This window comes from Neovison vison, chromosome 13 (genome assembly GCF_020171115.1).
Source record: "Neovison vison isolate M4711 chromosome 13, ASM_NN_V1, whole genome shotgun sequence".
NCBI lineage: Eukaryota > Metazoa > Chordata > Mammalia > Carnivora > Mustelidae > Neogale > Neogale vison.
Window position 1 is genome coordinate 84,395,379 of NC_058103.1, and position 26,785 is coordinate 84,422,163.

At 38.7% G+C, this 26,785-nt stretch overlaps 2 protein-coding genes across 2 annotated transcripts in view; one reads left to right on the forward strand and one right to left on the reverse strand.

The window, feature by feature from the left end:
- TMEM62 (transmembrane protein 62) overlaps positions 1–10,383 on the reverse strand; it is a 55,600-nt gene extending 45,217 nt beyond the window's left edge. The window contains exon 1 of the mRNA XM_044231336.1: positions 10,333–10,383. The gene's annotated coding sequence lies outside the window, so the exon portion shown is untranslated. The remainder of the gene's footprint in view (positions 1–10,332) is intronic.
- An 81-nt stretch (positions 10,384–10,464) lies between these two features.
- UBR1 (ubiquitin protein ligase E3 component n-recognin 1) overlaps positions 10,465–26,785 on the forward strand; it is a 147,227-nt gene continuing 130,906 nt past the window's right edge. The window contains exons 1-2 of the mRNA XM_044231333.1: positions 10,465–10,689; positions 25,976–26,232. Coding sequence (XP_044087268.1) covers positions 10,609–10,689; positions 25,976–26,232 — 338 coding nt within the window. The 5' untranslated portion in view covers positions 10,465–10,608. The remainder of the gene's footprint in view (positions 10,690–25,975; positions 26,233–26,785) is intronic.

The window sequence follows — 26,785 nt, forward strand, 5'->3', positions numbered from 1 at the left end:
AGGTTGGTTGAAGCCAACCCCAGAAATGTAATCTCTGAACCCAGGATCGATTCTCCTAAAACTGGTGCTGAAGCGTCCAGTCCTGACTACTTTATCACAGTTGCAGGACTTTTCCAGTTCTAACAGGGTTGATCTCCCCACAAATGTAGGAATGACCTTTGTCTAAGACTGAAAACTTCTGTTCTAATGAAGACCATCACATCGCCTCTCCATTCCAGACCCTAAAGGCCTTAATGATCCCTGCTTCTCAGCTCAGTATGGGAGCCTTTTTCTTCAAATATAATCTGCCCCCACATGGGATTGCTATAGTCCATAGACTTCCTGAGAGGACCTGAGAGCCCCAGGCTCTTTTCTTAGCTCAGAAACCAGCACTCTTGGAATAGCAACTTACGAATAGCAGAAGTAGAACTGAGTCATAAGATGAGGATGGTGGTGCCATTCTCTATTTTTTTTCTTTTTTGTTTTATTCTTCTTTAAAATGTGTATCTTTTAGAAAGTACAGAATTCAGTTAGGCTTCATATTGTTTTGTTTTCTAAACTAATCATGTAATAGTAAATATCCTCCTGTCTGAAGGGTCTTGGGTTAACTTTTCCACTGAAATACCCCCAAACAGCTGATACCAAAGATCCATAAAGAGCTCCTCAAACTCAACACACACAAAACAGATAATCACATCAAAAAATGGGCAGAAGACATGAACAGACACTTCTCCAAAGAAGACATACAAATTGCCAACAGACACATGAAAAAATGTTCATCATCATTAGCCATCAGGGAGATTCAAATCAAAACCACATTGAGATACCACCTTACACCAGTTAGAATGGCCAAATTCAACAAGACAGGAAACAACATGTGTTGGAGAGGATGTGGAGAAAGGGGAACCCTCTTACACTGTTGGTGGGAATGCAAATTGGTGCAGCCACTTTGGAAAACAGCGTAGAGATTTCTTAGGAAACTAAAAAATTGAGCTACCCTATGACCCTGGAATTGCACTACTGGGTATTTGCCCCAAAGATACAGATGTAGTGAAAAAAAGGGCCATCTGTACCCCAATGTTCATAGCAGCAATGGCCACAGTCGCCAAACTGTGGTAAGAACTAAGATGCCCCTCAATGGATGAATGGATAAAGAAGATATGATCCATATGATCCATACATACAATGGAGTATTATGCCTCCATCAGAAAGGATGAATACCCAACTTTTGTATCAACATGGACAGGACTGGAAGAGATTATGCTGAGTGAAGTAAGTCAAGCAGAGAGAGTGAATTATCATATGGTTTCACTTACTTATGGAGCATAAGAATAACACAGAGGACACTGGGAGATGGAGAGGAGAAGTGAGTTAGGGGAAATCAGAGGGGGAGATGAGCCATGAGAGACTGTGGACTCTGAGAAACAAACTGAGGGTTTTGGAGTGGAAGGGGTTGAGGGGTTGGTTGAGCCTGGTGGTGGGTATTAAGGAGGGCAGGTATTACATGCAGCAGTGGGTGAGGTGCAAAAACAATGAATTTTGGAACACTGAAAAAAAAATTTATAAAAATGCCCCAAAACAAATAAGCTAAGCAATAAACATTCACCATACTGTGAATGCCTTTTCTTTTTTTTTTTTCTTTTTAAAGATTTTATTTATTCATTTGACAGAGAGAAATCACAAGTAGATGGAGAGGCAGGCAGAGAGAGAGAGAGGAAAGCAGGCTCCCTGCTGAGCAGAGAGCCCGATGTGGGACTCAATCCCAGGACCCCGAGATCATGACCTGAGCCGAAGGCCCGGCCTAACCCACTGAGCCACCCAGGCGCCCCCTGTGAATGCCTTTTCAAATTTGCAGAGGTACACTGGACTGTCTCTGAACATGCTTCTTTTTTTTTTTTTTTAAGATTTTATTTATTTATTTGACACAGAGAGACAGCGAGAGAGGGAACACAAGCAGGGGGAGTGGGAGAGGGAGAAGCAGGCTTCCTGCTGAGTAGGGAACCAATGTGGGGCTCAATCCCAGGACCCTGGGATCATGACCTAAGCTGAAGGCAGAAGCTTAATGGCTGAGCCACCCAGGCGCCCTGAAATGCTTCATTTTTATAATCAAGTTGCGGCCATTTAAAAAAACATGCTCAAGGGCTTCCCAATAGCTCTATTTCCAACAGGCCAAAGATTATGCAAAATGAAAAATAGTCTTTAGTGTTAAAAACGAAGTATTTCTTGGGGCGCCTGGGTGGCTCAGTGGATTGAGCCTCTGCCTTCGGCTCAGGTCATGGACGCAGGATGGAGCCCTGCATCAGGCTCTCTGCTCAGCAGGGAGCCTGCTTCCTCCCTCTCTCTGCCTGCCTCTCTGCCTGCTTGTGATCTCTGTCTGTCAAATAAAGAAATAAAATCTTTAAAAAAAAAAAAAAGGAAGTATTTCTTGACAAAGGATGTGCCAGGCCCAATTGAGATAATCTTGTAACTCAGTGAATTGGACAAATAAAAGGCTAAGAATTGCCATACATGTAAATGAAAGAATAATTCATATATATATATGTATATATTCAGCATCTAGGTTGAACTACAAGTTTCTTTTTGTAAAAGTTGTCAAATTATTTTTGCAATTTTAGCAAGATTATATCTCAGTTTCCTGTTATTCTTTTCATTTCCAGTGCAATGAAATCATAGAGGGAATAATTTTGCATGCTGGAAAATGAGAGAATCAGAGAACTTCTCAGAGGAAGTCATATATAAACTGAACTCTAAAAAATAACAGAAATCCCTTTATAGAAAGAGGTGTTGTGGTGGGAGAGGGGGCATTCTAGGCCAATGGACTAACCTATGCAAAACCTTAGAAGGATGAGATTGAATGGGAAATATGGGAAAAACCATATGGATAGTTTAAGGTGAGGTGTGGCAAGGGAGATTAGACTAGCAAAAAGCGTTTCAAGCTGGATTGAGAAGGTCTTGGGATGCCAAGAATTAAGTTTTATGTTATAGGGTAGTCATCTAATTTATTTAGAAAAGGGAGTCACATGACTAGATTTATATTTGCAAATAACTCTGGCAGGAAAACAAGTGATGAATATGAGCAAGAGAGTGGAAATAGGGAGATCAGATGGGAAGGTTACTCTCCTCTAATCTGGATGAGGATTACCAAGGATTTGTACCAGACAAGGGAATCATGTATGCACTACTATCATCCACATAAGAAAATATCCCAGAGATAGAAGTCTATTAAAACAGAATCACCGAGGGTATCTCAACTCTGATTGCTCATTAAAAACACTTAAGAGAGTTTTGGTTTTTTTAATGGCTATTCAGGTCTCACTCCTTTTTAATTAAATCAGAATCATTAGAGTGAGACCTGGTGTTGGAATTTTTAAAAAGTTCTCAGGTGAGCCTAACATGTGACCAGGGTTAAAAACCTCCAGCACAATCCATAAATGAAGAGTGTAAGGAAAACAGCTCTGAGTATGGCTGTCCTAACTGTGTCATTCTGGGGCTTTTTTTTTTTTTTAAAGATTTTATTTATTTATTTGAGAGAGAGAGACAGTGAGAGAGAGCATGAGCGAGGAGAAGGTCAGAGAGCGAAGCAGACTCCCCATGGAGCTGGGAGCCTGATGCGGGACTCGATCCCAGGACTCCAGGATCACGCCCTGAGTCGGAGGCAGTCGTCCAACCAACTGCGCCACCCAGGCGTCCCACATTCTGGGGCTTTGATAAAACTAATTAATGTATATTAGCTGTTGATGATACTTCAAACAGTAAAATGACACCTGAAAAATGACCTGTCAACTTACAAAAGTTACTGTGAGCTGATGCTAATTTAAAAAGAAATATGTATTTTGCAGAAGAATCAAAGAAATTCATAATCCTCTTCTAAAACAGATCAAGCCACACCTTGGTCTAGATCAGAAAAGAGCAATGCTGGGGCGCCTGGGTGGCTCAGTGAGTTAAGCCGCTGCCTTCGGCTCAGGTCATGATCTCCGGGTCCTGGGATCGAGTCCCGCATCGGGCTCTCTGCTCAGCAGGGAGCCTGCTTCCATCTCTCTCTCTCTGCCTGCCTCTCCATCTACTTGTGATCTCTCTCTATCAAATAAATAAAATCTTTAAAAAAAAAAGAGCAATGCTAATTCATAGGTTTGTTCTTGTTCGGGCCCTATGAAATGTCTAATATAAGCATGCTAGGATGTTAAATGTGTGCCAGATACCTGATATTTTTGTTCGTTTAATAATAAAAATTTATATTACAACGTATAAAGTGTAAAAAAGACTAAAATTTTTTTTATCGGAGGTAGGACAGTGAAGTGGTTAAAGACACACATTTGGAAGCCATACAGACCTAGGTCTTGAATCCGGTTTTTTCACTTAGTAATTGTGGGTTTGAACAAGCAGTCTCACTCATTCAAGCTATAACTTCCTTTTCTGTGCAATAGTGATAACAGGAACGACATCATAAGATTGTTTCCAGAGGGGCACCTGCGAGGCTCAATTGGTTAAGCTACTGCCTTCGTCTCAGGTCGTGATCCCAGGGTCTTGGGATCAAGCCCCGCGTCGGGCTCCCTGCTCAGTGGGGAGTCTGCTTCTCCCTCTCCCTCTGCTGCTCTGCCTGCTTGTGCTCTCTCCCTCTGACAAATAAATAAAGAAAATCCTTTAAAAAATTGTTTCCAGAGTTATACTTTAAAATGCATGTTAAATGCATGTTAAAATCTTTAAAATGCATGTTAAAGTCTTTAACATAGTAGCTGACTTCTAAGTATGTGCCTTGGCTCCTGTACTCAAGGAACTAACAGATTAGAGAAGGAATTAAATTAGGCCATGAAAACTGTGACACAAGGCAGAATTATAGGTTATAAACAGTACTTTAATGGTTACATCAGATAGGATCCTAACAGATTCAGATAATAAAAACCATCTTTAACTATCTTGAGAAAAAAGCACATCTACTGAAAGGCTATTAGAGACTCAAAGATTCTGCAAGAAGCTAGGGACAGGCTTGGGAAAAAAAAAGCAGAAACCCAAGGAACTGCCATGGACCAAGAAGTAAGAGGCCTATGGTTTCTTAACAAGAATAGTCAAAAACAGATATTGCTGCTTGAGGATACCAACCAGGCATGAATTCTAAACACATGTTTGGGAACACTGTCTCCCTCCAACAAGACTTCCTACAATGGAAAGACCTCCTGCACCAAATGGAGAAAGTGCCAAAAGATGTAGGACAATCAGGAAACAAACAAAAACAATGTCCATCTTGAACACTAACAGGCATTGTCCTGCACAATGACAGTCATTGAGGGCTTTAGATAGAGTGTCTCATTAATCTTTACAACCATTATATGAGGAAAATAGTCTTATTACCACAACTATTTTACAGATGAGGAAACCAAGTCTCAGAGAGGTTAATTTGCTTAAGGTCACACAACCAGCAAGTGACAAAAAAAGAAATTCAAATCCACAAAGTTCAGTTCTAAACACTAGGAATATAGCTACTAGTTCCTCCAGGAGGAAGGAAAGAGTCAACCACATCTGGCTAGATCACAGAAGATATTATCATGGAGGACTTTTGAGCTTTAGAAACTATCTGTCCATTCAACCATCCATCCATTCAAATACCCATCCAGGTATTTGGTATTTTATCTATTTTAAAAAATAGGCAGTAAAATTTTTTTACATAGGTCACCAGGGTGGCTCAGTCAGTTAAGCATCTGCCTTCTGCTCAGGTCATGATCTCAGGGTCCTGGGATGCAGCTCCATGTTGGGTTCCCTGCTCAGCAGGAAGTCTGCTTCTCCCTCTCCCTCTGCCCCTCCCCTTGCTTGTGCTCTCGGGCTATCTTTCTGTTTCTCAGATAAATAAATTAAAACAAACCTAAATAAATTTTTATACAAGTACTAAATATTTGTTAGAAAAAGAATTAGAAAATACCAGTTAAGGAGAAAGTAGAAAATTAAAATTTCCAAATTTTTGCAATCCAAGGATAACCATATGTTGGTGACTAGTATTCTTCATTGAATACATAGGTGCTTTTTTTTTTTTTTTTTTTTTTGTCTTACAAAAATAGACTCACATGCTTTTAGGAACTTGCTTTTTCCACCTAACAATATATAGTGACTATCTTCTCAAGTTAATAAAAATGCCTCTACAACAATAGCTTTTAAATTGTATGGTCTCGGCGCCTGACACTCTAAAACTTCTGCCTTTGGCTCGGGTCATGATCCCAGGGTCCTGGAATAAAGCTCTGCATCGGGCTCTCTGCTCAGTGGGGAGCCAGCTTCCTCACCTCTCTCTCTCTCTCTCTCTCTGCTTGCCTCTGCCTGCTTGTGACCTCTGTCAAATAAATAAATAAAATCTAGGGCGCCTGGGTGGCTCAGTGGGTTAAGCCGCTGCCTTCGGCTCAGGTCATGATCTCAGGGTCCTGGGATCGAGCCCCACATCGGGCTCTCTGCTCAGCGGGGAGCCTGCTTCCTCCCCCCTCTCTCTCCCTGCCTGCTTCTCTGCCTACTTGTGATCTCTCTCTGTCAAATAAATAAATAAATTTAAATAAATAAATAAATAAATAAAATCTTAAAAAAAATAAATTGTATGGTCTCAGGATCCTTTTATATGCTTAAATATTGGGGACCTTAAAGATCTTCCGTTTATGTAGGTTTTATCTATGATATTTACATTAGAAACTAAAACTGAGAAAAAATTTAAGTGATCTTTCAATTTGTTCAAAATAACAATTATCAACCCAATACATGTTAACAAAACATTTTTAATGAAAAATAAGTTTTCCAAAAAACAAAAAAAGAATTATTAAAAGGCATGGCAATGGGGGTACCTGGGTGGCTCAGTCATTGGGTGTCTGCCTTCAGCTCAGGTTATGATACCAGCGTCCTAGGATCGAGCCCCACATTGGACTCCCTGCTTGGTGGTAAGCCTGCTTCTCCCTCTCCCACTTCCCCTCCTTGTATTTCCTCTCTCACTGTCTCTCTCTCTCTCTCAAATAAATAAATAAAATCTTTAAAAAAAAAAGTATGGCAATGTTTTACATTTTTTGAAATCTCTTTTTTAACAGAACACAACTGGGTTCTCATAGCTACTTCTGTATTCAATGTATTGTGATATGTTGTTTTGGTTGAAATATACAAGAAAAATTGCCCTCACACAGATACATAGTTGGAAAGGGGAGGAATATTTTAATAGTGTTTTCATATAATTGTGGATATGCTTTGAAACTGCAGCAGAACTGGGAAAATAGTAAAAGCTTAAAGATCAATTTAATGTGGAATCTAAAAGCATATTAATTAAATTTTGTACTCCATTAACATTAAATTATTTTGGTCTATTTAACAATGCGAAGAGATCTTTCACCCATACTTTATAGTATCTCCATTTGTCATATAGAAGATATCTGTTCAATGAATTATACAGATCTTCCAAATGTCAATGTATTTCATAATACATTATTTAAAAAATCACACATTAATATGACCAATTTCCTTGGGACTTTGTCAAACTCACTGTGGCAGATATGTTCTCTACAGAATGTTCTCTTGAAAGCTCTAATTGTAAAATGGACAACAAAAACTGTTTTCCTTGAAGAGAAAGACTTTCTTGTTCATATTTGAGAAAATGCCTGTCAAATACCTAAGACTGAATAACCCTGCATATCTATTATATTTTTATAAAGCTTTTAATAGTCAAGTAAGTTCATTGTTCAAATTTTGCTAACACAAACTTGATATGATGAAATTTTCATAAGTAATGTACACATATCTGTTAAGAACAAGTAAATTAAATAGATGTAAGTAGTGTTAGGATTTTTTCCTTTGGTGCCTGTGGTTCTTGGTCACTTTGCTTTGAAGAATGAAGAGGTAGGCAGAGTGGTGGGCAGCAAAGCAAGGTCTATTGAGTGATAATGAAGCAAAGTTTGAGTGACAGTACAAAGCGCCCAAAGAGGGAGGGGACCTGAGAGAGTTGCCTGTTACTTACTCTTGTAACTGAATGTGATATTCCACGTAAAAATGGCCGGTTCACCTAGCAACTCAAGTATTTCTCCTCAAGTCAACTATCATACTTTTATACACAGAAGAAAAGGTTTATGTGTGCTTCTCATTTCATCATATAGAATATTTAAAAGACTCTCAGGTTGAGATTTAATATATTTTTACTGCTTCATCAAGGACATCAGGAAAAATGTTTTAAATTCTTTTTTTCCCCCCTTAACTGCAAGAGCGTGGTGGTCAAGAAAGACTACTAGATCGCTTTGATGATTTGTTGAATTTGATGCCCCTGCTTTTATTTTGTGCTAAGGGGCCAGCAGTTTCACCCACCATTTCTTCTGCAGTAGTTAGTACAAATACCACATGGTCAAGAAACAAAAAACAGGGCGCCTGGGTGGCTCAGTGGGTTAAGCCGCTGCCTTCGGCTCAGGTCATGATCTCAGGGTCCTGGGATCGAGGCCCGCATCAGGCTCTCTGCTCAGCAGGAAGCCTGCTTCTTTCTCTCTGCCTGCCTCTCCATCTACTTGTGATTTCTCTCTGTCAAATAAATAAATAAAATCTTAAAAAAAAAAGAACAAACAAAAATCATTTAAAAAAAAAAAAGAAACAAAAAACAAAAAAACAAAAAAAACCACACATAACTCCTTCGTTATTACCGTAAGAATTTTCACCTCACGAATTTCACCTAAATTTTGGGAATGCTCAGAGAGTCTGTGGACCACACTTTGAGAATCAATGTTCTACAACATTTCTAATGGCTGTAGAAAAATTACCTTAGATGAGTGACCACAGTTTATTTAGCCAGTGTCCTTTACTGAGGATATTTGAGTATTTTTAATTTTTCTCCATTACCAGTAATGACGTAGTTTAAACTTCATTTGTATCCTGAATTATATCTTTAGGATACAGCCTTAAAAATGGAATAAATGGGCCAACAAAAAGCATTTAAGAAAAAACGGCTTCTGAATATTGTCTTCCTATAGGTTTACTAATGTACACACGTATTTTATATAACAATGAGTATCCTTTCAGCTTACCAACATGGTGGTTATTTTTTTCTTAGGATTTTATCTGAGAGAGAGAGAGAGAGAGATCGTGCACTAGATGGGGGAGAGTCAGAGGGAGAAGCCAATTCCCTGCTGAGCAGGGAGAGGGTCGCAAGGCTCCATCCCAAGACCCCTGGATCAGGACCTGAGCCAAAGGCAGACTCTCCAAACACTGAGCCACCCAGGCGCCTCATGGTGGTTATTTTTAAGTAAAAACAAAAACTGACCAAATTTACAGCAAAAAAAAGGAACCTCATTTTAGTTTGCATTTATTTGCTTATTAGTTAGGTTTTTTCATGTTTATAAAAGTGAGTTGCAAATTTATGTATTTTGCCCATTTTTCTATTGATACAGTCTTCTTTGGGATTGGTCTGTCACGAATGGTGCAGACATTTCTTCCCAATTTTTGTTTACTTTTTAACTTTGTATAGTTTATTTTTGTATATGTTTTAATTTTGATTAAATTATCTATCAGTCTTTTTATATTTTCTGCCTTTGGTGTCATGCTTTAGTTAAAAAGCCTCCTCCAAAAAACAAAAAATAAACAAAAAAGGCTCCTCCATCCCAGTATTATACAAATATTTACCTATTTTTTTGTAGTTAACTCTTCAGTTCATTAAGAATTATTTTGATACGTGTAATTTGAGGTAAAGATTAATCTCGTCCCAATAGTTAACCTTTAATTCCTTCAAGAATGTTAGATTTATTGTTATTTTCCCTTTTGTTAAAAATACACTATTAAATTGGTTTGTAAACAATTTAAAATTTAAAACAATACAGATCAATCTAAAGTAGTTCTTGATCAACTTTTTCCTATCCTCAGAGTTATTATTAGTTTGCTCTTTTCCTTTTCCGGCTTTTTCCTTCACATTTCAAAGCACACAACTGCAAATATACAGTTTGCGGCAACTTGGGTTCCTTCCCCTCGTTTAACTCATCCTTATTTTTCCACGATGGTCTACGTTGTTCCTTCTGACACCACCGCATGGTGCTCCATAATGAGCATGACCATGTTACATTTTGTTTTCCCTCTACCGATGCAAGACTACAAGGTTTCAATTTTTAATATTCACCACCTCTCCTCAAAGCGTCTGGGGCCTGAGCTTTCTTGTGCGCATGCGCATGTGGTGGCCAAGGGCTACATTCCTAAACATGGAATAGCTTTGAGTATTTTTTTTTTTTCCATTTTGTGGGTTCTAAGGAACCACTGCGGGTACGTAGGGCGACAAACGCCCCCAGAACAACACAACCCGGCCTGAACGAGACGCAGACTAGGTTCTCAGCCCCTGACAGTCTTTCTCCTTCCAAAATGGACGCTGAATTTATTTTTTACCTCGCAGATGCAACAGTTCACAGCAACGAAACCAGATGCACAACCATTCAGGCACCGGGGACTACAACTAAGAAATTAGGGGAAGAAAAACCTTCAGCGGTACCGGCCGTGACGCTTGCTTCCGGGAAGCGGACCGGAAGCCACTCCTCGATTCTGCGTCAAACCCGACTTCAGGGGCCGTCGTAAAAGTGTCGCCCCTCGTTTCTTGGACCGGCCACAGGTTTCCGCTCGTCTCCGGCCGGGGGTCTGGAACTGCGGGTGTCAGTTTCCCTCAAGATGGCGGACGAGGAGCCCGGGGGTGCGGAGAGGATGGAAGTCAGTACGGAGTTGCCGCAGACCCCTCAGCTCCTGGCTTCTGTAAGTCCTTGTAGGCAAGTTCCTTTTGTCCCCCCAGTCCCTCCCTACCGCGCTCTGGAGGATGTCGGGCTTCACCCCTTATGGCGGCTCTGGGGAGGGGGAGTCGTATGGATTGATCTGGAAAGAAGCCGTCGAATAAAAGTTAGTCATTACCCACATTCCTGCCGACTAAGTCTACGGAATATAATGATTTTGTCATTTATTAGTCGTGACGAGTTCAAGCTTGTCTCTATCCTTAAGTAGAAAGAACTGGTGATGTTATTAGATGGCCTGGTGTGGGGGCTAAGGCGGGATTAGAGGAAAAGCCATTTTCGCATAGACGCAGTGCCAGCCCCTCTTAATGACAGGAATCCAGGACGCTGCACCTAATGTTATATAGCTTAGCTGGTTGGGTGGGGCCTGATAATGGCAGGGAATACTGCCACTGTCAACTCGTCAAGATATGGGGTGTAGGAATTATAGTGTCTCATTCCGGTGTCTTGAGAACCCCAAGCCTCACCCCTCAGTGGAGAAACCCATCATCTGTCGCTTCTTATTAAAGGTGAAGAAAAAACCTCCAGACATTTTTAATCAAAGCAGTACTATTAATTAATATAGCAGTCTATACTTTGCCCTTGTATTTTGAAGAATGGGAAGGCAGAGACAGTGAGCAAATTTGAGTCTATAGTCTGGCCACAGGGAGAAAGCAGATGAGGAGTATAAGAGCTAGGGGGCAATATTGGGGAATGTTCTGGATGTCTCTGGGCATCTAGTGGGGAGATATGCAGGAAATACTCAAATACTGATCCGTGCATGGTATTAAGTCTTATCACTTTGTCTTTATTGCTGCATATAGAAAATTGTGGGATATACACCTCTTTCTGAAGTATTTTGTTTTGTAGTTTTAATAAATGCATTTTGAACTTTTTTTTTTTAAATATTTTATTTATTTGACAGAGATTACAAGTAGGCAGAGAGGCAGGCAGAGAGAGAGAGGAAGGGAAGCAGGCTCCCTGCTGAGCAGAGAGCCTGATGCCATGCTGGATCCCAGGACCCTGGGATCATGACCTGAGCTGAAGGCAGAGGCTTTAACCCACTGAGCCACCCAGGCGCCCCTGGACTGTTTTAATCATTGTTCAACATTGTTTTATGAGAGAATAAAGTGAGCTCCAGAATTAAGAATCCACCCCAGGGACTGGAGAGACTGGCTGGGAGATAGAAACCAGGCAGGGAGGGAGTTGGAATAAGGGTTTGGCCATAACTAGAGGAATTGCTTGCAACCATTTTCTATCTCATATAGCAGTTAAACCTCGCTTCACTGCCGGTATTGAAGTAGGAAAGCATCTGTTTGAAATGAGAAGGTAGGGAAAATTGAGAAGCACCTGAAACATCTGGTTTTAATGGTAGCTTGTGTGTTCTACATCTTAGAAGCAGTACAGAAATTGTGTGGATAGAAGTGTTACTGTAATTTTGTATTGCCAAAAATGACTAGTGCTTATTTAAAGCTTTGATATATTAATTTCTTCCAGGTGGTTAAGTAAAACCTCATCAGTCTAGACTCTGCTTATTTTTAATTGGACATAATGGTACAGATATCAAGGTAGAATTAGGTTGCAAACTCTTTACTTCAAGAAATACTAGATTTCTTGGGGCAAGGCTGTAGGTTTTACAAAGTAGTGGAGAGATGCCAAGAGAAATAGCCCGAGGGAACTCGCAGTTTAGTGACAGAGATAAGACAAATGCTCAAAGAATTTAATACAAGATAAGGTGATACAAGTGGATGAAGATCGTGACAGGCCTCATGATCACTCTTTTGGCAGATTGCTCTGTCTGCTTGAGGATTCCAGATATGTTTTTATGTTCCTTTTCTTTTTAAAGCTACTGTCCTCAATTTTATTCTGACAGTGTAGTGGCATACTGGCTTTCCAGTTCACTACTTATTTGCTGTTAAGTAAAACAAGCTCAGAGATTCTTTAACATTTGAATGATTTGTATTTTAAATCACCATTGGGAAGCAGGGAAAACAAAAATAATAAATATGGGACAGTTACAACATTTTAGAAATCTTAACCAACTCCATTAGAGCCTTACTCTTGGTTGTACTTTCCGTTATCCTTAAATCAAACTTTCTTCTTAAACCCCAGATTATTTCTCTGCAATACTGCTATCAAAAACATGAAGGCTGTCAAATTCCCAATATCACCTCACATGCAATTAAGGTGAAATAATAGGTCTGAATTACTGGACATTTATAAAAGTCATTGCTTAAGAATCATTAGGAGTTGATTTTGTAGGTCTAGGGTGGGGAATTTTCACAAGCATGCCCTGCTGATTCCAAAGTCCTGGTCTGTGAGCCACACTTTGAGTAATACTTAGCTTAGACATTTGAAAATTCTCAATACCGAGTTGACAGTTGAGATTGTGGGAATGGTGAAGATCTTTGAGGAGAAAATTGTGTGTGTATGTGTGTGCACACACACACGATCACATACACACAAGTTCAGACACAGAGGGAGAGAGGGAAGGAAGAGAGGGAGAAGGACTGGGGACAGGGATGATTGAATTTCAGGAATAGGAGATGGAGGAAGGACCAGAGAAGGACCTAGAAAGGTAGCAGCCAGGCAAGTAGGTGAGAGTAGTATGATGCCATAGAGTCTAGTTTCTAGGAGAGGGTGGTTTATTGGGTCGAGAAGGTAAGGACTGAGAAACACAGGGAATTCAGAGAGTATGTGGGGTGGTCTGACAGAACTTTTGCCTTCTGTCTTCCTTGTCTGGGTTTTCTTTCCTCAGTCAGTCTCAGCACTAAGGTTTCTTCTTTATCTTGTCTATGCCCTCTGCCTATGTGATTTCATCCAGTTCTGTGGCTTTAAATACTGTTAGTATGCATTCTGTTCCCAAATTTATATCTCTAGGTCATCTCACTTCCGAGCTTAACGATTCACAAATCCAACTACTTGCCTACTTGATATAGTCACTTGGATGTCTGGTAAGTGTTTGAAACAGGGGGAGCAATTAGGGAGTTACTGCTATAACCTAAGCCTTAGCTAATGGTGGTTTGTACTAGAGAGACATCACTAGAGATAGAGAGAAGTGGATAGATCTGAGAGAGATTTTGCAGGTATGGTAGAAGCAAAAAGGTTTGCTAATGGATTAGGCATGAGGATAAAAGGGAAGAAGCGAATGACATCTGGATCCTCAGTTTTTGGTTTAATCATTCATGGCCATAGTTGTGTCATATTCCGAGAGAAAGAACCAGGTTTGGAGAGGGGAAGGAAGGGAGGCTGATCAAGAATTTTCTTATCCCTGTCTCATGACATTTCTGTAATAGCGCTTGAACACAAACAACTCTGTCTCCACTCCACCTCTCTAGTCCAAGCAACCATCTGTTGCCTAGGCAACTGGAGTGGCCTCTTAACTGGTTTTTTCGCTTCCATTTCTGCCCTCCTCCAGTTTATTTTCCACAGATCAACCAGAGTAATCTTTTTAAAACTAATTCAGATCGTGTCAGCCTCCTGACTAAATCCTTCAGTGACTTCCCATTTTACTTAGAATAAAATCTAAACTCATTACAAGTCTTTCAAGATCCTTCATGATCTGGCTCCTGCATTTCCCCCCATTTCCTGTTATTTCTTGTCATTTACTGTTAGCCACATTGGCCTGTTAGTTTCTAAAACAAGCACAAGATCTGTCTTGCTCTAGGGCCTGTGCCTTTGCTTGCTGTTCTTTTTCCCGAGTGTTTTTCCTCTGCTTTTTCTTGATGCTTACCCAGTCTAAAAGATGGGTTCTTCTTATCCTTTTGTATGTACGCACCCTATTTATTTCCTTTATTGTACTTATTACAATCTGTAATTACTATGTTGTCTTTATTATTTAAATATCTGTCTTTCTCACCAGAATGCAAGCTCCATGAAGCCAAGGATCATGTCTGACTTGTCCATTGATATATCCCAGTATGTGTTTGAAATAGTAGATATTTATGTACTCTTAATGAATAACTGAGAATCAACATTAGGGATTTATTTTAACAAGATTGGTGGTGATTGGGGGAAGGAGTTGTGGAGGGAGGATGGGAAGAGAAATGAGGAGGCATACTAGGGTAGTAGCTAACATTGGGGTCTAGGCTGAAGGTGGGGTATAGGAAAAGCCAAAATAGGAATTCTGTGGAGAATTGGTGGGATCTGAGTTATTAAAAGTTATGATGTTGACATAAATGGAAGAACTGAACATTATGGTCCATAAGGGCTTTTGGAGTTTGAGAACATGGAGGCACATCAGATTTTGTGATGATAGAGCTGGTTAGAGGAGCCTCTGTGCATTCCTGGAGCACCCTTTTCATACTCCTGTTGTACACAGCATGTCTCAGGCTGTCCTGAGCATTACCTGTTTGCTGTCTGACTTTCTAGACAATAAACTCCTTGAGCATGAGCTGTTCTTGTTCATACCTGTATCTCCAGTACCTAACACATTGTTTCAGAATTTTTATTGAATGCATGCATGAATGAGTGAATGAGAAGACAATAACCGAGATGGAGTGGAGGTGAAGGTAATAGGAGTTGAGGAGGTTAAGAGAAAATGAGGCTGAGAGGTTTAAAGTTGAAAAGGGAATTAAAAAAAATTAACATTATCAAGTTAGATTTAAGTACAATGAAATTCTTCCATTTTAAGTGTTTTGGTTGATGAGTTTTGATGAATGTATACGCCTGTGTAACTTTTACTAAATTGGAGTATAGAACATTTCCATTACTCCCAAAGGTATATTGTCTCCAAATGGGATTTTGGGGTTTTTTTTTTTAAGTTTAATATTAATAATAATCATGCAATAATCATGAAAATCAAGGAAAAATTTGTCTACAATCTCATATGTGTACTGGGTCTTTTTTTTTTTTAAAGATTTTATTTATTTATTTGACAGAGATTACAAGTAGGCAGAGAGGCAGACAGAGAGAGAGGAGGAAGCAGGCTCCCTGCTGAGCAGAGAGCCCGATGCGGGGCTCGATCCCAGGACCCTGAGATCATGACCTGAGCCGAAGGCGGCGGCTTAACCCACTGAGCCACCCAGGCGCCCCATGGATCTTTAAAATATAAAAATTTAGGGGCACCTGGGTGGCTCAGTGGGTTAAGCCTCTGCCTTCGGCCCAGGTCATGATCCCAGGGTCCTGGGATCGAGCCCTGCGTCAGGCTCTCTGCTCAGCAGGGAGCCTGCTTCCCTTCCTCTCTCTCTGCCTGCCTCTCTGCCTACTTGTGATCTGTCTGTCAAATAAATAAATAAAATCTTTAAAAAAAATAAAAAAATATATAAAAATTTATTTTGATAGTTGACCTTAAAATACTGAGATGGGGCACCTGGTTGGCTTAGTTGATGGAGCATGAGACTCTTGATCTCAGGGTTGTGAGTTTGAGCCTCATGATGGGTGTACAGATTACTTAAAAAAAATGAAAATCTTTAAAAAATGAGTAAAATACTAAGATACAAAAGAAGGAACATGAAGTTATATATTATTTTCAGTAGTGGTGCTATTTCTTAGAAATTGCAATCTATATCATTTTAGGCCAGAGCACAGCTTTCTATACCAAAGGCATACTTATAATGAGAAAACTAGGATGGAAAACCAAGGTCTCTTGAGTCCTGACTGAAGTGCATTGTCACCAGATCATAGCAGAGCCTAGTGTGTGTGTTATTTTTTCATCATTATCTCCTAATTTCTGTTGTGGACAGCTAAGGAAAATTCTGATTTTCAGTATCAGACTCTATAGCCTTAATTATGAAGTTGAGGTATAAAATTGAAGATTACAGTGATAGATTCAATCCCACTACCTTTAATAGTCTAGGGAAGAATAGTAATTTAGTGTGGATAAGCTGGTGCTGAAGATGGACTGCTTTTGTTTAATAACAGACATTGTCCTGCAAATAAAGAGGTTTTTGTCTTCAATACTGAATGTGGAGACTGTGGGTAGATATGTTTGTAAGTCAGTGGTGCAGGATGAACCAATGCAGTGTCCTGACCATTCTCTCTTCATGTGTGCTGGCCTTGAGGGTTATCTCAGATTTCCCTTGCAATCATTTTACCCATTTCTCTACAGGTGCTAATTGTACACCGTGCTCTGTGAAAGTTTTCTTTAAGCTTTTAACTCATTACCTCAGGTGACTTAAGGCAAAATATTAAAACTCTGTAGTCCCAGGTGATTTACTGTGAACTCCTTCATGTTCTTTTAAGGTATTCTGAGTTAACATGCCTCCTGTTGAAGAAACAATTGTTATTTGATGAGTTTGGTTTTTTAAAAGCATTTGGTACAGCTTTTTAATTTTTTTTGGTGTCAAGTTGTACCCCGTAATACGCTAAGTGCTTATAGAAATATGCTGTACTAAATAAATGTTACCGAATGACTCTAGGAGAGTTATTGTGTTTCCCTAAGTGCCTACTTGCTATCCGGGAGTGATATAGGACCAGTCCAGGATGGAGTCTGTTGTTAATCACTTGACTATAATGATTCTCCTTCTAATAGTTTACTTAATGCCATTCTTCAGAACAAAGTCTATTTGACCTGTTTGGAGGAGTGGGGCTTAACCACTTAACTGTGTCTTTATGGATTACTTTTAAAAATCCCTTTGAACTTTTGGTATTTATGGGTAAGCTAGAATGACTTGGGAACAGGAAGAAAAACCTGTTGATTTATCCATTTATTTTTATATGCACACATACTCTACCTTGTAGTCTAAGAAAGAATTTTAGTCCATATTCAAATATACTAAATACAGTAGAAATATGAGATGTTTATTCCACAGTTTAGGAAAGCAGAATTCATTGTTCCAAAGATTTCAAGGAGAGCTTAGAAAATTGGAGCATGAACCTATGATCAGAGAAGAAAAAGGAAGAGAATGACTTGGGGACAGAATGCTTTCAGAAACTAAATTTTGACAGTATGCTTGTGTATTATCTTAAAAGAAAAGAGAGGGGCCTTTTTCGTCACATGATTCTATGTTTGACCCTAGCTGCTTTTATCAGTGCCATGAAGGCATAGTATACTTACTTATCGTATTTACGAACAACACAAAGCTGGCAGGGATAAGAAATACGTTATAGGACACATATACAAAATATCTCCTTAGTCTGAACATTGCCTCAGAACTAACAAAGTGAAATTCAATCGGGGTGAAAGTACAGCCTTATACCTCGGGTTAGGTATTTGTGTATTGGACCAGGTTTGTCATATGTGATTGTCCTAAGGGTTTTACTTGTCCACAAACTCACTAAGTCATGATATGATATGGCTGCCAAAAAAAAGAATGTGACCTTTTTGAGTGGTTAAGTACCCTGGATAAGGAAGGTAAGAAATAGTCCCACTTCTCTATACAGAGGCACATTGTGCATGTTCCATAAAAGAGTAATCAACATAGTGAGTAGTCTAAATACCATGGCATTAGGGATGACCGAATGTCAATTCTGGGGATAAACAGATTTCTTTAGTTTCTGTGTTCCAGTGTAGCTCCAGAATAGAGACTGATGGGAGACTTAATAGTTATCTTCATTTATTTGAAAGGTTGTTTGATGAAAGAGCAGACTATATCATATGGATTATTTCAGGCAGTATAGGATAAAAAATACAGGAGAGTAGATTTTGGTTTATTTATGAGCTGTAAGAATGGACTTTGGCTGAAAGGAAGTGTTCAGATAGACTTAGGGAACTAATTATCAGATATGTTATAGATAGTGTTCCTCATGGGATAAGCAGTTGAGCTAGGGGTTTTGCTCTTATTGTTTGCTTGTTTTTATGAAACTTTATGAATCTGGCCAATAGTATTACAAGAAAACTTTGTGTAACCAAAAGATTTCTTGATGGATGGAGATATTCCAATTACACTCATCTAGTACTTGTTATGAACAATCCTAGAGCCTCTAGAGTTTGTTACTACTTTAAAACAGAAGAGCTAGGAAAAGGGTTTCAGGGAGTCGGAAGCCTCATGGATGTTAGCAGTTGTCTAAAGATGTGTAAGTTGTGGTTTGAACAAAAGGAACATTTTAAAAGTACGTTCCTTTTTCAGAATGATGTTCCCAAACAGGGATCCAAGTCCCTAGGTCAGAGTTGAGAACATATCTTAATCTCCATGGGGATGAGAAAAATGTTTGGAATGTTTGGGAATTTAAATGTTGTGAGAACTTGTTTTTACAAAACAGTCAATTAAGAAAATCCTCTCTGAACTCTAAATTTGAAAAAAAAAAAATTCCCCCCTCTGGACATTGAAATTAAAGATGCTTAATTTTATTCTTATCTGAAGTGGGTAAAAATACTAAAAACAACCAAACAAATAAATAAGAAAGTCAAATCTATTCCAGGCATCAATAATTCCTGAACATGTCACCAGTAAATACATGCTGTGTAGTTTTTCTTCTCTGGAAAAAAAGACAAATCCTAGTTGAAAAAGATTTTTCTTTGATGTAGCAGTCATCTAGGAAAAAGTCTTCATGAAAGAGTGAAATTATACTTTATCTTCTTTAAGAATTCTATAGTTTTAGAAGGTTTAATGTCAATCAATATTTGCTTTCTTCTCTCTAGCAAGAAATCTGTAACATTCAGCAAAGACTGAGAACATTTTTTTTCTTTTAAGAGTTTGTTTACTTATTTATTTATTTAGAAAGAGGGAATGTGTTGGGGGGGTGCAGAAGGAGAGGGAGAGCCTCAAGCAGACTCCTCACTGAGCATGGAGCCTGATGTGGGGCTTAACTCCTCAACCCTGAGATCATGACTTAAACTGAAATCAAGAGTCAGATGCTTAACCAGGTGCCCCAAGAGAATTTTTATTAAGTATTTGTGGTGGGCTTGTGGTGATACAGGGTTTTATTTAAAAGGCAGCATTCCTCACCTCAGGGAATTTATAGTCTGGGTGAAGAGGCTATGTGTATGCAGATGAGAATAACTAATGTAGGTACTGAATAAGTACCTTCTTCAGTAAGTGCTGTATTTGAGTTACAGGGGAGAGATATTGTTTAGGCTGATCAGTGTAGTAGTCAGAGAGGAGTGCCTTGAGTTTGTGGACCTTAAGGAATAGTGGGGATGGAAGGATGGAGAGCTAGTGGTAAGATCACTGAAGAGGGCCTTAAAGGCATCAACACCCAGACATTCTGGCCAAATCAACCAACAGTATGAAGATAACATTTCAAAGTATTATTTCACACGGTGATGCCTGGATGGCTCAATTCGTTAAGCATCTGCCTTCAGTTTAGGCCATGATCTTGGGGTCCTGGGATTGAGTCCCACATCACGCTCCTTATTCAGTGGGGGAGTCTGCTTCTACTTCTGCCTCCTGCTCCCCCTGCTTGTGTGCATGCTCTCTCTGACAAATTAAATAAATAAAATCTTTTTAAAAATAAGAATAAAATATTAGTTCACACCAAGATATGTAATGACAGAGATAGAATTTAAGAATATTTAGTAGTAAACAGGAGTGTTAGGCAGTTGTTAGTGAATATACTTCATTTGGAGGAAGGAAATAAAAGGAAGGCAAAACTATGTTTCTTGTTTTGTTTTATGATTAAAATGAAATTGATTGGTCTTAAAGGTAAATTCAGATGTACTGTGTGCTTATATTTGGTTGAGTACAATGAGCACTGAACTCTAGGAGTTAGGATACCTAACTTCTGTTCCTGACTATGATGTTAATTGGTTATTCGATCTTGGAAAAGACAGTTTATTTCTCCCTGTGACTCAGTTTTTTTCATCTATAAAATGAGAGACTTGAACTAGAAGATCCCTCAGGTTTCAGTGACTGTCAAATTTTTCATGTTCTTCAAAGTATTCTTCAAAAACTTCAACTAATTTTGTGCCTTCCATAATTAGATATTACAGAAAATTTTTTTGTTTGGTATATAGCGGTAAATAAACAGGCCTTTTTTCATTTAGTACTTTTTGGAGAAAAGAACCTTAGGTGTACAATGGAACATTAGATATTCTTTACTTTATAGTTACAGTTGCTAGATTTGTGGAGGAAACAAGTTGTTGGTCTGTGCATACCCTAGAAAAGTTTGGGAGTTAGAATACTGGAAGATATAATTGTTTTTTTAAAAAAGTTTTAGTAGGGGCGCCTGGGTGGCTCAGTGGGTTAAGCCGCTGCCTTCGGCTCAGGTCATGATCTCACGGTCCTGGGATCGAGTCCCGCATCGGGCTCTCTGCTCGGCAGGGAGCCTGCTTCCTCCTCTCTCTCTCTCTCTGCCTGCCTCTCTGCCTACTTGTGATCTCTCTCTGTCAAATAAATTTTAAAAAAAAAGATAACAGTGAATTCTCTATTAAAAAAAAGTTTTAGTAAAATATTTTTACAATTAAAAATTTCCCCCCAAATATGGTAACTGTTACTAAGAATATTATTCATATTAGGTAAGCAAATGTACAGTTTCTGTGAAAATATGCTAAACTCTTACTACCAACTGCTGTTAACATTTTGGTGTATATTGTTCTTGATTTTTTTCCCCTCATGTAAAATATTTGTCCAAAATGAGATTTTATATATGCTGTTTTGTAACCTGCTTTACCAAACTGTATACTATTAATGACTTTCTGTATTAGTAAATAATCATCTTCAGTATCGGTTCTTTTTTTCTTTTTATTTTGAACTCATTTTGGACTTACAGAAAACTTGCAAAAATAGTAGTAACAGTTCTCTTATATCCTTCACACCTGCATTCCCTAATGTTAGCATCTTGCATAACCATAGTATAACTATCAGGGACAGAAAATTAGTATTGATAGTAATTAGTATTAGTAATTAGTATTGATAGTAACTAAACTATAGACTTTACTTGAATTATAATAGTTTTCCCACTGACATTAAATATTTTTCTGTTCCAGGATCCTATCTAGGATCTCACATTAAATTTAGTTATTTCTCCTTCGTTGCCTCCAGTCTGTAATAGGGTCTTACTTTCTCCATAATCTTCAAGTTTGTAACAGCATCTTGTTCTTGCCTTATTTTTCACGACCTTGACATTTTTGAAGAATATTGAAGAATTATTTTGTAGAATATTCCTCAGTTTGGATTGCTGTTTTCTCATGATTATAATGAGGTTACGTATTTTTGGGAAAAATAACACAAAAGTGGTACCATAGCCTTCTCAGTGTATCATATTAAGGGATTCTTGGTATCATTATTCTTATTACTGGTGATATTTATGTTAATCACTTGGTTAAGTTGGTATCTGCAGAGTTTCTCTACTTTAAAGTTATTACCTTTTCCCCTTATAGTTAATAAATGTCTTTGAGGAGATATTCTGAGACTATTTGACATCACTTTTTTTTTTAAGGATTTATTTATTTATTTATTTTTATTTTTTATTTTTTATTTTTTTTTCTGCTTTTAATTATTTTTATTAATTTTTTCCCCAATTTATTTATTTTCAGAAAAACAGTATTCATTATTTTTTCACCACACCCAGTGCTCCATGCAAGCCGTGCCCTCTATAATACCCACCACCTGGTACCCCAACCTCCCACCCCCCCGCCACTTCAAACCCCTCAGATTGTTTTTCAGAGTCCATAGTCTCTCATGGTTCACCTCCCCTTCCAATTTACCCAAAAGCACATACCCTCCCCAATGTCCATAACCCTACCCCCCTTCTCCCAACCCCCCTCCCCCCAGCAACCCACAGTTTGTTTCGTGAGATTAAGAGTCACTTATGGTTTGTCTCCCTCCCTATCCCATCTTGTTTCATGGATTCTTCTCCTACCCACTTAAGCCCCCATGTTGCATCACCACTTCCTCATATCAGGGAGATCATATGATATTTGTCTTTCTCTGCTTGACTTATTTCGCTAAGCATGATATGCTCTAGTTCCATCCATGTTGTCGCAAATGGCAAGATTTCGTTTCTTTTGATGGCTGCATAGTATTCCATTGTGTATATATACCACATCTTCTTGATCCATTCATCTGTTGATGGACATCTAGGTTCTTTCCATAGTTTGACTATTGTGGACATTGCTGCTATAAACATTCGGGTGCACGTGCCCCTTTGGATCACTACGTTTGTATCTTTAGGGTAAATTCCCAGTAGTGCAATTGCTGGGTCGTAGGGCAGTTCTATTTTCAACATTTTGAGGAACCTCCATGCTGTTTTCCAGAGTGGTTGCACCAGCTTGCATTCCCACCAACAGTGTAGGAGGGTTCCCCTTTCTCCGCATCCTCGCCAGCATCTGTCATTTCCTGACTTGTTGATTTTAGCCATTCTGACTGGTGTGAGGTGATATCTCATTGTGGTTTTGATTTGTATTTCCCTGATGCCGAGTGATATGGAGCACTTTTTCATGTGTCTGTTGGCCATCTGGATGTCTTCTTTGCAGAAACGTCTGTTCATGTCCTCTGCCCATTTCTTGATTGGATTATTTGTTCTTTGGGTGTTGAGTTTGTTAAGTTCTTTATAGATTTTGGACACTAGTCCTTTATCTGATATGTCGTTTGCAAATATCTTCTCCCATTCTGTCAGTTGTCTTTTGGTTTTGTTAACTGTTTCCTTTGCTGTGCAAAAGCTTTTGATTTTGATGAAATCCCAAAAGTTCATTTTTGCCTTTGCTTCCCTTGCCTTTGGCGATGTTCCTAGGAAGATGTTTCTGCGGCTGAGGTCGAAGAGGTTGCTGCTTGTGTTCTCCTCAAGGATTTTGATGGATTCCTTTCTCACATTGAGGTCCTTAATCCATTTTGAATCTATTTTTGTGTGTGGTGTAAGGAAATGGTCCAATTTCATTTTTCTGCACGTGGCTGTCCAATTTTCCCAACACCATTTATTGAAGAGGCTGTCTTTTTTCCATTGGACATTCTTTCCTGCTTTGTCGAAGATTAGTTGACCATAGAGTTGAGGGTCTATTTCTGGGCTCTCTATTCTGTTCCATTTAGGATTTTTTTATTTTTAAGTAACCTTGCACTCCACATGGAGCTCCAACTTACAACCCCAGGATCAGGAATCACATGCTTAATCAATAAAATCTTTTTTTTTTTTTATTAAGATTTTGGTTATCTATTTGACAAAGAGCTAGAGAGCAGGCAGAGCGGGAGGGAGAGACAGGCCTTCCGCTGAGCAGGGAGTCTGATTCGGAGCTCTATCCTAGGACCCTGGGATCATGACCCAAGCCAATGGTGGATGCTTAACTGACTGAGCCACGCAGGCACCCCAATAAATAAAATCTTTAAAAAAATTTTTTCCTCTCTTCTACTTTGCAGTAAACCCCTGGGAACCACTGTGTAGTACTCCATCTTGATATAGTTGTGCCTTTTCCTGAATGTCCTATAAATGGAATCATAAAGTATATAGCCTTTAAATTTTAAAATTACTTTTAGAATAGAATTTTAATGTGTACAAATACAAAATTATGTATAAATACCAGTTTTTACTAACTATGAGACACCCATGAAATACCATTAACACCAGAGAGCCAACCCATTTCACATGAATAATACTAATTTAACTAGAAGGACGTTAAGTGCAACTAAATTGTCCATGTTGAGTTGATAGTAGAGATCTCGCGCACTCAACCTTCTGTTCATTTAAGCTTGCTTTTACTGAGTGCCATTGAAAATTGTTCAGGCTGGTCTGGTTGGATGGTTTAGGGTAATCATACCTCACATTTAAGCCCAAATGGCCAGTGAGTAATCCCCAAATGTCTTTTTTAACAGGGCATTTTTTGAAAGCTGTTTTGTTTGAAACAAGTAAGAGTGTAATGGTGGTGTTATTGAAACCTGCATGTAGTGTCTGTGAAACCCACATTTAATGGGAATCAGGAATTTGGGACAGAGATGAGCTCTGATGTCACTATGAACATGTACCCATTTGCTAAGAGGCAGTATGTAGCCTTTTGAGTTAGACTGTTTTTACAATAATAGATTTTGATGTTGCATGTATGTAACTTCGAATTTATTTATTTATTTGACAGATCACAAGTAGGGCAGAGAGGCAGGGGGAGGGGGAGGGGGAGCAGACTCCCTGCTGAGCAGAGAGCCTGATGTGGGGCTTGTCCCAGGACCCCGAGATCATGACCTGAGCTGAATGCAGAGTCTTAACCCGCTGAGCTACCCAGGTGCCCCAGTAACTTCTTATTCTTATTGTTGAGCAGTATTCCATGGTTTGGCTGTAATAGTTTGTTTCTAATTCACCAGTTGAAGGACCATTGGGTCATTTCTGGATTTTGGCAGTTTAAAGCTGCTACTGTAACATTCATGTATACTTTTTTGTGTGAACTTAAGTTTTCATTTCTTAGGTAGATACTTTTTTTAGAGTTTGATTGCTGCGTCATACAGTAAGTATATGTTTAACTCTAAAGAAACTACCAAACTCTTTTGTAAGGTGACTATACCATTTTCAGTTCCTACCTGCATTTTCCTTTTCCAGTTTAATGTATCCTGTTTGTACTTGGTATTGTCAGGTTTTTTTTATAATTCTTTATTCTTTAATTTCTTTTCAGTGTACCAGAATTCATTTTTTATGCACCAGTATTGTCAGTTTTTTATTTTTTATCTACACCTTAATATAATAGGGTATGGAGGGGTATCTCACTGTCATTTTAATTTGCATTTCTCTAATGACTTATGATGGTGAGCATGTTTTCATGTACAAATAAGCCATCTGAAATAGTTTCCTTTATTTATTTATTTTTTAAGTTTTTTAAAATCTTTAAAAGATTTTTAAGGGGGAATGACAGAGGGGGAAGCAGGCTCTCTGCTGAGCAGAGAGCCCAGTGTGGGCTTGATCCCAGGACCCTGTGATCATGACCTGAGCTGAAGGCAGAGGCTTAACCCACTGAGCCACCCAGGCGCCCCTGAAATAGTTTCTTTTAAAGAGCAGAAGGGTTTAGGTTTACCTTTTGGTGAGTCTAATTTATCCATTTTCTTTTATGTTTAGTGCTTTTGGCATTCTAAAAGCTCTTTTGCATTCATTCATTTTGATCTCTCAGTAATGTTATGGTTCCTTAAAACAATTAAACTAAGAGTGTGAGAAATGCTTTGTCTCTACAGCACCTGACTGGTAATAGAATTGTCTTCACAGACGAAGAGTTGCCCATTCTAAGAGGGAAGGGTAATTCTCATCCATTATAGCTTTTCTTTCTTTTTCCAGGTGTATATGGTATGTGGGCAACCACTTACTTCCAAGGCTATTTTTTTTTTTTTATTACCCAGTTTGCTTTTACCCACTTTTCTTTTGTATTGGTGAGGGATAAAATAATATATTGTTAATCACTTTCTCTGAAATTACAGAATTGTGCCAATATTTGTCCCCCTATATCTTCAAGGGGAAATTTATAACAGTCTAATTTTCATTTTCTTTTCTTTCAGTGGTGGGATCAGCAAGTTGATTTTTATACTACTTTCTTGCACTATTTGGCCCAATTGGTGCCAGAAATTTATTCTGCTGAAATGGACCCAGACTTGGAAAAGCAGGAGGAGAGTATACAAATGTCCATATTCACTCCACTGGAGTGGTACTTATTTGGAGAAGATCCAGATATTTGCTTAGAGAAATTGAAGCACAGTGGAGCTTTTCAGCTCTGTGGGAAGGTTTTCAAAAGTGGAGAGACAACATATTCTTGTAGGTAAGAATTAGAAATTCACAGGATTGGTTACAGTTTCTGTTTTGGTATTTTGTACTTATGATGTATTTTATTTTGCTTACTACTTTTTATAGTATACTTAATCATACTTAATTTCCTTTTGTTATGCACTTATAAATCTGTTTCTGCTTATATAGCTTGTTTTTGAGTATATGACTTAGACAATTGTCTCACTTTTTGTTCTCTAAAAGTGATGAACTTGAAGTGATGAACTTTTGTGTTGCTTATAATATAGTCCACATACTCTTATTTGAAACCCTGGGGCTGGGTGTATTCCAGAGTTCTGAACACTTTCCCAGCAGTGTCAAGGCAGGATCCTATCATCAAACATAGCATTTCTGTAAGAAATCTATGAATATTCACAAACAAGTAGTATAAATAAAGTCTGCAGTCTCTTGTCATTTCAGGTCAGTTTTTGCTACCAAGTGAGATTTGGTGTCAAGGGACTGTGGGCCTGTAGGAACAGTTGTAATTCAGTTGAGTAGAAAAGGCTAGTAGTAGGGAAACTAGAAGCAGCTTTAGGCTTTTTGTCCTT